This window comes from Saccopteryx leptura, chromosome 2, assembly GCF_036850995.1.
Source record: "Saccopteryx leptura isolate mSacLep1 chromosome 2, mSacLep1_pri_phased_curated, whole genome shotgun sequence".
NCBI lineage: Eukaryota > Metazoa > Chordata > Mammalia > Chiroptera > Emballonuridae > Saccopteryx > Saccopteryx leptura.
Window position 1 is genome coordinate 275,886,615 of NC_089504.1, and position 12,544 is coordinate 275,899,158.

The 12,544-nt window shown below is 36.2% G+C and overlaps 1 protein-coding gene across 1 annotated transcript in view; it reads right to left on the reverse strand.

The window, feature by feature from the left end:
• Positions 1-4,292: 4,292 nt before the first annotated feature.
• Positions 4,293-12,544, reverse strand: part of LOC136390836 (membrane cofactor protein-like) — a 31,253-nt gene continuing 23,001 nt past the window's right edge. Inside the window, exons 7-10 of the mRNA XM_066361864.1 lie at positions 12,320-12,370; positions 6,249-6,284; positions 5,696-5,756; positions 4,293-4,765 (exon numbers count right to left, since the gene is read on the reverse strand). Coding sequence (XP_066217961.1) covers positions 4,408-4,765; positions 5,696-5,756; positions 6,249-6,284; positions 12,320-12,370 — 506 coding nt within the window. The 3' untranslated portion in view covers positions 4,293-4,407. The remainder of the gene's footprint in view (positions 4,766-5,695; positions 5,757-6,248; positions 6,285-12,319; positions 12,371-12,544) is intronic.

A 12,544-nucleotide genomic window follows, 5' to 3' on the forward strand; every position in this document is an offset into this window, starting at 1 on the left:
ATGGAATATATTTTTCCATTCTTCACTTTCAGTTTGTCTGAGTTTGAATCTCAGTGAGTCTTTCTAGACAGTGTATAGTAGGATCTTTTGTTTTTATACATTATGTCAATCTCTGTTTTTTATTGTAGGGTTTAATCCATTTAAATCTAAAATAATTACTGACAAAGAGGGACATACTTCTGTCATTGTGCTATTTGTTGCCTTTAAGTTATCTTTTTCTTGATCACTCTTTTTGTGCATTACAGTTTTCTTTTGTGTTTAGTTGATTTTTATAATGAAATATTAAAATTTCTTCCTCATTCCCTTTTGTGCATATTCTATAGTGATTTTATCTGTAGTTCCAATTAGGATTACATTTATCCTACATTTATAACAGTCCAATTTGAGACTATACAAATTTAACCTCAATAAATTACCAAAACAGTGTTTTTATAGCTCCATTCCTACCCTTTTTGGTTGGTAATGTTGTACTTGCTTCTACACTACTGATTGAAATACTAACTTCTATTTTTTTATTTTTTAAAAAAGCATTACTCTCTTTAATCACATACAAATCAAAAAATTCCAACACAAACAATTGTTATAAAAATACTAGATTGTATTATTGCTCCAATATTTATTTACTTTTAGTGAAATGTTTATTTGTTCATATAACTTTAAGTTTCTAGCATCTTTATAAGAGTCTTTCAGAACTCTTTTAAGCTTTTTTTTTTTTTTCAGCCAGGTCTAGTAGTAACAAACTCCCTCAGCTTTTATTTCTTGGAAAGTCTTAATATGTCCCTTACTTTTGAATCTCAGCTTTGCTGTATAGAGAATTTTTTTCTTGACAGCATGTTTTTTTTTAATCACTTTGAGTTTTTGGCATCCAAGTTTCTGATGAGAAATCTGCTATTATCTTATTTAGGATCATCTATATGATAATTTTCTTCTCTCCTGCAGCTTTCAAGATCTCTCTTAGCTGTTGGCTTTTAAAAGTTTGATTATTATGTGTCTTAATGTGGGTCTTTTTGAGTTCATGTTACTTGGAGTTTATTGAGTTTGGAAGTTATTTATATTCATGTCTTTTATCAAATTTCAGAAGTTTTAGCCCTCTTCAAAGATCTTTCCTGCTCCTTTCTCTTTGTTTTCTTCTGAGATTCCCACAGTGTGTGTCTATCTATCTGTTTATTGGTGTCCTTCAGGTTGCACAGGTCCCTTAGGCTCTATTCACCTCAATCTTTTTTCACTCTGTTCCTCAAACTCATTAATTTCCATTATGATATCTTCAAGTTTGCTAATTCTTTCTTCTGTTTATCAAGAGAAAGCTCAAAGATATTTAATCTCATCAGGTCTGCAACTGTGATCAATTTATTATGACTTTTCACCTGGAATCAAAAACTGTGACTTATCAGATGAGGGTGAGTAGAGCACCTCTGAGATTCTGCTAAGTAGTATGAATATTTCATCAGTTTCTTCAGGGAGGACTTATCCTTCGCTCACTTTTCCTTTCCTGGGTTTGCTTATTCACATTCTATCAAGTTACAAGCTGGAAATTGCTTACGTGTCTCTGTTACATAAACTTACTGCCTGGTACCAATTGTCTATCATCTGCTGTGGAGTTTGGTCAATGGGTACACATAAAGACAAAGGAAGAACACATTAAAACTACCTATAAAATCTATAGGACTATCCTGACCTGTGGTGGCGCAGTGGAAAAAGCATCAACCTGGAACACTGAGGTTGCTGGTTTGAAACCCTGGGCTTGCCTGGTTAAGGCACATATAGGAGTTGATGCTTCTGCTCCTCCACCTTCTCTCTCTCTCTCTCTCTCTCTCTCTCCTCTCTAAAATGAATAAATAAATTCTTAAAAAAATCTATAACACTACCCTGAAATGGTACTCTTTAACCTACATTGCCTAGCCTTATTTCCTCACCAAACATTTATTCTTTTCAACAAACATATATTGCACAGCTGGTGTAAGCCAGGCACCTTGCTAGGCATATATAGTAGAAAAAAAATGGTCTCTGATATTGAGCTGCTCTTAACATGCTCAGAATCCAGTGGTGCTGCAAACAATAAAATAACTGCTATAACTCAGTGTGGTTTGGGGCATGTACAGCACTTTGGGAACTCTTAGTAGGCAGGTCAAAGTTCAATATGGCACCCCAGTAGAAGGAGGTGTCTGTGGAAAGGCTTACAAAGATGTGAGAGCAAACATGTCGGGGCAGAACCTCCCTCTCCTTTGTGACTGCAGATGCCCACTATGCCAGGACTTCCAGAGCGCTTCCCCAGGTCCCAGAGGTGAATGCTGATTTGTTTATGTCAATTCCAGTCCCCGCTGCCAGTGATCAGTCAAGGTGTGGACAAGTGATGCTGTCCTGGCCGATGAAGGAGAGACTGCTGGGTTTTCGGGGACATACTCTTCACTTGGAAAAAGAATCACTGAGGCATATCCCTTTTTGTCTTTGAACTTTGTGTGAGGACAGGATACTAAGAGTTTCTGAAGCCATCTGTAATGTATGAGAGGGGAGACAAGAAAACTACAGAGATGCTGACACAAAGCACTGATATTGAGCTGCTAAATGTACCAACCCTAGGACCACTTTCTTGATATGGGAGATAATACATGTCTTTATTAATAAACAACTTTTCTCTTTCTTTCGTTGTTATTGACAGCATGTAGAACCTTACTTGATGGAGCAGATGTGAGAAATAGCACATATACCCCCCATTCCTACCTACTGCTTTGATATCTTATATAGTTATTGTAATATTATTGATTATATTTCTTGTGCTGTAATTTATATTCCCATGACTATTCTGTAATTACCAATTTGTATTTCTTATTTCCTTTACCTTTTTCACCCATTTCTCTAACTCCCTTCCCATCTGGCCGCCATCTGTGAGTCTCTGTTCTGCTTGTTCATTTATTTTAGATTCAGTTGTTGATAGATATGTGTTTATTGTGATTTTACCATTCACATTTTGAAAAATCTTTTCTTCTTCTTAAAGAAGACTCTTTAACATTTCATGTAATACTGGTTTGGTGGTGATAAACTGTTAGTTGTTTCTTGTCTGGGCAGCTCTTTATATGCCCCTCAATTCTAAATGAGAGCATTGCTAGGTCGAGTACTCTTGGTTGTAGGTCCTTGCTTTTCATCACTTGGAATATTTCTTGCCAATCCCTTCTGACCTGCAAAATTTCTTCTTAAGAAATCAGCTGACGTCTGGCCCTGGCCGGTAGGCTCAGCGGTAGAGCATCGGCCTGGCATGCGGGGGACCCGGGTTCAATTCCCGGCCAGGGCATATAGGAGAAGCGCCCATTTGCTTCTCCACCCCCCCCTCCTTCCTCTCTGTCTCTCTCTTCCCCTCCTGCAGCCAAGGCCCCATTGGAGCAAAGATGGCCCGGGCGCTGGGGATGGCTCCTTGGCCTCTGCCCCAGGCGCTAGAGTGGCTCTGGTCGCGGCAGAGCGACGCCCTGGAGGGGCAGAGCATCGCCCCCTGGTGGGCAGAGCGCGTGCCAGGTGGATCCCAGTTGGGCGCATGCGGGAGTCTGTCTGACTGTCTCTCCCCGTTTCCAGCTTCAGAAAAAAAAAAAAAAATACAAAAAAAAAAAAAAATCAGCTGACGTCTAATGGGAGCTCTTTTCTAAGTAACTAATTGCTTTTCTCTTGTTTTTAAGATTCTTTGTCTTTAACCTTTTACATCTCTCTGTTTTTAACCTTTTGCATTTTATGATGTGTCTTGCTGTGTGCCTCTTTGAGTTCATCTTCTTTGAGTATTTATAAAGGACAGCCAATAACATAAAAAATGTTGGAACTCCTTATGAGTAGAAAACATTTTTTGTTACATAGCCAAAAACAGATGATTAATATAAAAGGAAAAGATACATTGTGAAAGCTGACTAAGGGAAGCCATTTTAAAGTGAAGCTTGAGCAAGCTGTTTAAGAGGAATGACCTTGCATGTCTTGCTTCTTGAACCTTTGGAATGTTTGAACTGGACAAAACAACTTTTGGACTAAGCCAAAGCAACGTTGTCTTATAAACAAATGTTTGTAAAGCCATCAGGAATACAAATCCTCATCTCAAGAACTGATAATTATGAACTTTCTATTTGAAGATACCATCAGTAACCAATCATGCACAGGTAAAGAGTACCTCAGCTTTTCAGAGTCAATAGGAATTGTTTTTTCTTCTTTTCTTATAAAGCTTTTCTATCCTTGTCCCTATAATTGGGACATAGTATGGATTTCTTCCTGAATCTGTGCTGTGTGAATTGTAATTCTTTGATTTCAAATAAAAGATTGTTGGGTCTCCTTTTGGTTTTTATTTTATTTTTATTTATTTATTTTAGAGAGGATGGGGGAGCGGGGAGAGAAAGAGAGAAAAACAACAACACTGACTCATTTCTCCACTCATCCCTGCATTTACTTGCTGACTCTTGAAGGTGGTCTTGCAGGTGCTCTTGGAGGTGGTTTTATAGGTGCTCCTGGAGGTCGTTTTATAGGTGCTCCTGGAGGTCGTTTTATAGGTGCTCCTGGAGGTGGTTTTATAGGTGCTCCTGGAGGTGGTTTTATAGGTGCTCCTGGAGGTGGTCCTGCAGGTGCTCCTGGAGGTGGTCCTGCAGGTGCTCCTGGAGGTGGTCCTGCAGGTGCTTTTGGAGGTGGTCCTGAAGGTAAACTTGGAGGAGGTTCTGTAGGTTCTGTTGGAGGTGGTCCTGAAGATGGCCCAACACTGAATGAGGGTTGATCTGGCAACCCTGGCACACTGGGAGGATGCTCCAATCTATTGAAGTAAACATTATAAAATCATAAATACCAACATTTAAAAAATTATTGTTTAGTTTCAAAGGTATTTCAAAAGCTACAAAAAAGTTACTAAAAATCAGAAATTTCAAAGCATAATCTTGGTTTATGCTCCAGGATTTACTGTAAGTCTTTCATTAAATTGTTAATTACTTTATTAAAATTTAAGTTTGATGTTGAAAAATGCTATTATTCTGAGAAGATATGTATTAGTACACTTGTATACTCTTCTAAACCTACCCTTTTTCAGTTTTATAAATAAAAAAACAGATAAAGTTAATGATATGTTTTGTAAATATTACCCTTCTTAGTAATTTTTAAGTTTAACCCTATCAGTTTACTACCTCCTAGTAAATTAAGAAAACATAAGAGCGAAATCAAACAGTGTTGCTTCTAATTTCCCAGTTTAACTTGTATAAGTAAAAACTAAAACAAAAGAAATCAAATTGGGTATTTGAATAAGACACATAGCTTCTTACAACTTCCTAAGTTATATAGACAAATGGAAGTCTTTATCCTAAAAATTCCAGTGAATATACCTCAAAGTCGCCACAGTGAACTATTTCAAGTTGAACTCTTGCCACTAGTCCACTTTAGAAAATATGGTATACTTAGGGTTGGAAAGGGCCCATCATGGTCCATGGTAAGCTGCAGAACTTAAACCTAACATATCACAAACTTTTTTCTTACAGTTATAATAGCTAAAGCAACTCTGCACAGATTACTCTTGTTGCAATGATAGTAAAAGCAGATGAAATAATTTTAGTAAAGAAATGTAATTTAGATGACACACTAAAGTAGCACATTTTAAAAACAGATGGCATGCAATACAGAACACATAAAATAATGACACAAAAGTATGTCAAGAGTGAGAAGGACCAATAAATTAGAAGAAATATGTGTAATTTACCGTTTTTTCCTTCTGCGAAGAAATTGGCACAAGCAGATACAAGCTACTAAAATGATAATAACTATAAGAAACAAGAAAACAAATGACATGTAACAAGACTTTAAAACTGCCAGAAGAAATTAATGTCAGTTATATTTCAGTAGTCATAAGTGTTATTTTGTTTAAGCACATATATTTATATTCTATCTGGAAACTTCACTGTCTAAATGCAATTCACTGGAATCACTTAAATAGTCCATAGTAAGTCAGACAAGACTCCTTGTTTAGTTTAAAAAATTACCTAAAGCATTTTGGGGATGAAAAAGACATATAACTAATTATATAAAATATCTATTATTTAGGGTTTGTTACTAAGTAGGCATATAAAATATAAATGAATATACAATCACCAACAAAAGGTAGTATACAGTATAAAAGGTCAGGTTTTTCTTTTACATTGGTTTACTTAATTTCAAACTATAAAAGCTATAGAATCTAAAAAATAATTTAGAAATAATGCACTTCTTCACAGTGATATTTTTATTTAAGTGGTACTCAAGTTTGAGATACTTACATAGAGTAAGAAGCATTAGAACACTGACTCCTGGATCTGAAAATAAATGAAACTATTTTTAAAGATATTGAACATGTATGGGTCCCAGATAGCAGCTGAATTTAACTTTTGATGAGCTCATCCAAAAACTACTACAAAAAAAGTATCAATCTAGTTTTAGCATGACTGCTAGTACGTGTAGTTACCATACCCAGTTATTTAGTAAAATTAAATAGACTAATTAGAATTTATAAGATTAGAAAAATTACTTACACATGTCCACACGTACTATCACATTTGTTATGGTATCTGCAATACTAAAATAACTATAAATGTCAATTATTAATAACTTGTGACATCTTTATTTTTCCCTAACTACAAATGATTGGGCCCTGGCCGGGTTGCTCAGTGGATAGAGCACCATCCCAGCATGCAGGGACCCCAGGTTCCATCTCTAGTTAAGGCACATATGAGAAGCAATCAATAAGTGCAAAACTAAATGCAACAACTAAGTGGAACAAGATGATGCTTCTCTCTCTCTCTCTCACCCTTCCCCTCCTCTTTCTTTCTCCCTGTCACTCTCTTAGTCAAAGTCAATAAAATAATGACAAATAATTGGAACATAATCTATTCATGTAGAACTCTAATGTCTCATAATAGAGAATTATTAAAAATTAAACTAATACCTAATTCCACAATCTCTTCAGCTGATGGTAGTACATGGGGTTTGAGATATTCTAGATAAACAATAGAAAGAAAGACTAAATAATGCTTAAAGACCTATAACTTCATTGCTTTTGATTTTTTGCATTTGTATAAAATTACTTATAATTTAATTTTCTTATAAATTATATTAGTGTTTTTATTAAAGATAAAATAATAAAATATTCAAAATTTATTATCAACAATAAATTGTATGTCAACAACATTCTTCTTCCTGTGCACTAACACACTGTGTGGTAGTACTGTGAGCAAATTTATCATTACTATATTCTCAAAATTAGCCTTGAATTCAACATGATTCTACTTAAAATTTTAAAAAAGAAGAGGGGTTAAAAATGATTAGAAATTGATCTGGAATAGAAACCCTCTTTAATATAATAAAGTTTGTTTATAAATAACCCACAGCCTGACCAGTGGTAGCACAATGGATAGAGCATTGACCTGGGATGCTGAGGTCTCATGTTGAAACCCCAAGGTTGCAGGCTGGAGCACTGGGTTGTCAGCTTGAGTGTGTGATCATTGAAATGATCTCATGGTTACTAGCTTGAGCCCAAACATTGCTGGCTTGAAGCCCAAGATTTCTGGTTTTAGCAAAGGGTCACTGAGTCAGTTTGAGCCCCTCAGGGTCAAGGTCTATGTGAGAAGCAATCAGTGAAGAACTAAGGTGATGTAGCTATAAGATGATGCTTTTTATCTCTCTTCCTTCCTGTGTCCATCTCTCTCTCTGTGTGTCTCTCATGCACATGCCATATATATATATCCCACATCACAGTCAATGGTGAAACACTGAAAGTTTTTCCCTTAAGATCTGGGACAAGATAGGATGCCCACATTTGCCACTCCTATTCAATATAATATTAGAAGTTTGGATCAAGTAATTAGGTAAAACAAAATAAAAAGCATCAAACTTGGCATGAAAAAATAAAATTATCTCTCTTGACAAATGACAGGATCTTTTATGTAGAAAACTCTAAAGATTACACACATACTCACACACATACACAAACACACACACAGACACACACACACAAACCTGATAGAACGAACAAATAAATTTGGCAAAAGTATAAACTATAAAATCAACACGCAAAAATCAATTGCATTTATTTATATATTTCAGTGAGAGGAGAGGAGGCAGAGAGACGAAGTCCCACATGCACTCCAACATAGATCCACCCGGTAAGCCCTCTAGGGGCGATGCTCTGCTCATCTGGGGCATCACTCCATTGCTCAGCAACTGAGCTCTCCTCAGCAGCAAGCCCAGGAGCCATCCTCAGCACCTGTGGCCAACTTGCTCCAACTGAGCCATGACTGCAGGAGGGAGGGAGGGAGGGAGAGAGAGAGAGAGAGAGAGAGAGAGAGAGAGAGAGAGAGAGTAATGTGAGAGGCAGAGGGATGGAGAAGCAGATGGCTTCTTCTCCTGTGTGCCTTGACTGGGAATCAAACCTGGGACATCCACATGCCAGCCAACACTCTACAACTGCGACAAGTGGCCAGGGCCATCAGGTGCATTTATATACATCCAAATAAATAATCCAAAAATAAAATTTAAAAAACGATTTCACTTATAATGTCAGAAAGAATAAAAAACATTAGAATAACCAAGGAGGTAAAAGACTCATACAACAACAAAACAAGAAAATATTTTGGAAAAAAATTAAAGAACACCTAAATAAATAAAAACACATCCTTATTTATGGATTAGAAGACCTAACATTGTTAAGATGTAGATACTGCAAAATCAAACCTACAGATGAACTATCACCTCTACCAAAATCCTGAGGGTGATTTTTGCAGGAATTAAAAAAAAATCCAGCCTAAAATTTATATGGACTGTAAAGTCCTTGGAATATTCAAGGCAATCTTGAGGAAGAAGAGTGAAGTTGAGAGGACTCATGCTTTCTGATTTCAAAACTGATTACAAAGCTATAATAATTAAAACTGAATGGAACTCACATTAAAGAAATACAGACCAGAGAGCCTAACATATATGGTCAAATGATTGTCCACAATATGTTTCTAAGAACATTCAGTGGGAAAAGTGTAGTATTTTCAACAAATGATTCCGGGAAAACTGTAAATCCATAAGCAAAATAATGAAATTTGATACTTACCTTACATCATATACAAAAATTATTTCAAAAGAGATAAAAAAAACTCTAAATATAAAAGTTAAAACTATTAAAGTCTTAGAAGAATGCATAGAAGAAAAGCTTCATGATGTTGGCTCTGGCAATGATTTCTTGGATGTAACACCAAAAAACACAGGCAACAAAGAAAAATAGATAAACCGGATTTCATCAATATTAAAAACTTTTGTGCATCAACAGTTGGCACTGGAGTAGGCAACGTACCAACGTACCAACATCTACCTCCCAGAACCAAAGTGGATTACAAACTAATTTTAAGAACTATCATCTGGAAAAACCAACTTTGGACTAAAACCAAGGAACACTGAAGAAGCCACACCGAGACTGGTAGGAAAAGTGGAAACACAGAGAGGGCTGCCCAGCTCCCCAGAGCGAACGCAGCAGGGAGAGACTTGCATGGCAGGAAGTGAGTTTAGCAGAGGGGAAAGGGTCCTGAGCCCCAGGAACAAAGCCCCAGCCTGCAGCCCCGGAGCCCAGAAGAGGCGTAAGGACAATATTTAGATGGAAACAAGTCAGGATACTGTTTGTGAGAGTCTGATTTCTCAGACCCAGGATCCTTCTTAAAGGGACCGCACAGAACATCTCTCACCCGGGGCTCCTGGGGGTGGGGGGAGAGAGGAGAGGACCAGAGTGACAGGAAGAGAGTGTAATCTAGGAGGCACAGGGAGAAAAATTTTGAGAGATAGCCACCCTAACCCCTGAGACGAGTCACTTCCCAAAGCTGAAGTGAATATTTCCCCCGGAAATAGCAATACCAGCAAAGGGAAGCAGGAGAGCAGCCAAACAAGCTCTCCTGCGGCACTCAGAGCAGAGTCGCATAGAAGGAGGGAGGTTTTGGGTCTACAGTAGTGAGTCTTAGGGTCCGAGCTGCAACACCCCCACCCACGTGGCTGAGGGCGCACTGGAGGGCGGCGGCAGCGAGAGACAAAAGCCCAGTTCTGCTGGCAGGGGCGGAAGCCAGCTGGCCACCACTGGGCTCAGGTGTGAGCTCAATCTTGCCCGGCTGGGGAGAAGGGGTCATGCAAAAAACTTTTGTGCATCAAAGAACACTACTAATAGAGTGAAAAGACAACCCACAAAAGGGAAAGAAATATCTGTAAATCATATATTTGATAAGTGAATAATATCCAAAATATATAATGAACTCCTGTAAATCAATAACAAAATTCCCAACCCAGTTCAAAAAAGAACAAAGGACTTGAACGACATTTCTCTAAAGAAGATATACAAATAGCAAAGGAACACAGAGAAAAATGCTCCACACATCACTAAGGGAAAAAATGCTAACAAAAACCACAATAAGATACTAAGTCAGATATTTTACCTACTATATATTAGGATGGCTATTATAAAAAACAAAACAAAACAAAATAACATATTGGCAAAGAGGTACAGAAATCAGAACCTTTGTGCATCACCGCTGGAAATGTAAAAAAGTGTTGCTGCTGTGGAAGACTGTGTGATTGTTCCATAAAATTAAACACAGAATGCCCATAAAACCCAGCAATTCTACTCCTAGGCATATACCTTCAAAACTGAAGACAGGTACTCAAACAGATAGTTGAATTCCAATATTCAGAAAAAGAAAATTCAGAATAGTCAAAAGGTGAAAACAACTCAAGTGTTTATGAACAGACGAATGCATAAAGGAAATATGGTATATAAGAACTGTGGAATATTTTCAGCCAGAAAAGAAATTAAGTTCAGATACATGCTACTCTAAGATGGGTGAACCTTAAAAATATTATGGTATGTGAAATAAGCCATATAGAAAAGATAAATGTAAAATTTCACTTATATGAGGTATCTGGGGTGCCAAATTCATAGAGACAGAAATTTGAATAGAGACAGAAATTTGAATAGAGACTACTGGGGCAGGAAGGAGGGGTATAGGGAATTACTGTTTAATGGGTATAAGGTTTCAGTTTGGGAAGATAAAAAGTTTTGGAGAAAGTAGTGATGGTAGCACAACAATGTGAATGTATTTAATGCCAGTGAACTGTACAGTTAGGCTGGTTGAAATGCTTTAAAAATTAAATAAAAGTTTATCTGATAAAACTAACATGAGAGTATCCTGCACATTTCCGGATAGGAATTGGTCTGCCAGATGTTAAAACATATTATAGTACTAAGTTAAAAAAAATTAATACTGGCACAGGAATGGACAGAATTTAAGGGAACAGAAAGGAGACTAGAATATCTATGAATTTAATATATGATAAAACAGTTGGAGAGAAGACAATTTATTCCATATGTGGTGTTACTTAGCCACTGAGTGGAGGTGGGCGACGTGGAGAAGAACCTAATCTCATTCCATATACCATAATGAATTTCAGATATACCAATGACTTAAATGCAAAAATGGAATCAGACCACATGGATGAAATGTCTATATAATTTGAAGACTTAAAGTTTGTGTGAGGCACAACACTCATGGCCATTAGGGAAAAGTTTGATACATTCAACTACTTATTACTGTAAAACTGCTGCACATTTAACTGGCCACTGATAAGAGAATAGTTAAATAATATATGCCATATATTAAGAATATCATTTAAAAGGATGGAAATAAATCTAAACACAACCTAAATCTAAGACTATAAGTGTAAAATGTGAGAGTTTTTGAAGAATATGAATAGTAGGATCCATTTCCGGTTAATAAAAAATTTTTAAATGCCAAAATATGCATAACTACCTATATAAGGATATTGATGTATCTTTATACATCAGAAACGAATAAAAGGACACCTAAAAGTGACAAATTCAGATAATGAACAGAGAAAGAAATGAAGAACTAATAATTTATCTGTATACTTTTGTAATGTTTGAAAATTTAAAAAAATACATTTGTATACTACTCATGTAGCAAAAGTTATAGAAACAAATCTACATCCAATGATATAATACAAAAATTTAAAAGAAAATGAACTAGTAAAATTAAGGCAAAACAAAAGAAAACAAAACAAAAACTCTGGACAGAATGTTCATTATATATTAAAAGGTTTTTAATTTATAATAAGCTTGCACAATCATGAAAAATAATATTTTAGAAATCTAACAGAAAACAGAGCAAAGGACATAAATAAATGTACAAATAAATAAACAAAAAAAGGTTCAACCTCATTTATAATGAAAGAAATTAAGATTAAAACAAGAAATGCCTTTTCATCCATCAGCTTACAAAATTTTGAATATAAGTAGGATAAAGAGTTACTGAACCTGGATATTTTGAAGCTGGAGGCGTGGTTGGATGAGTAGTAGGCCTGATATCTGAAAAAATAAATTAGATTCCTTTCATCAGTGTTATCAATAAAAAATTATGGACTTAATTTGAATTTTTATTTTTTAGAAAGATTAATTATTCCTCAAAATTGAAAATAGGCAGCCCTGGCCGGTTGGTTCAGTGTAGAGCGTCGGCCTGGAGTGCAGGAGTCCTGGGTTTGA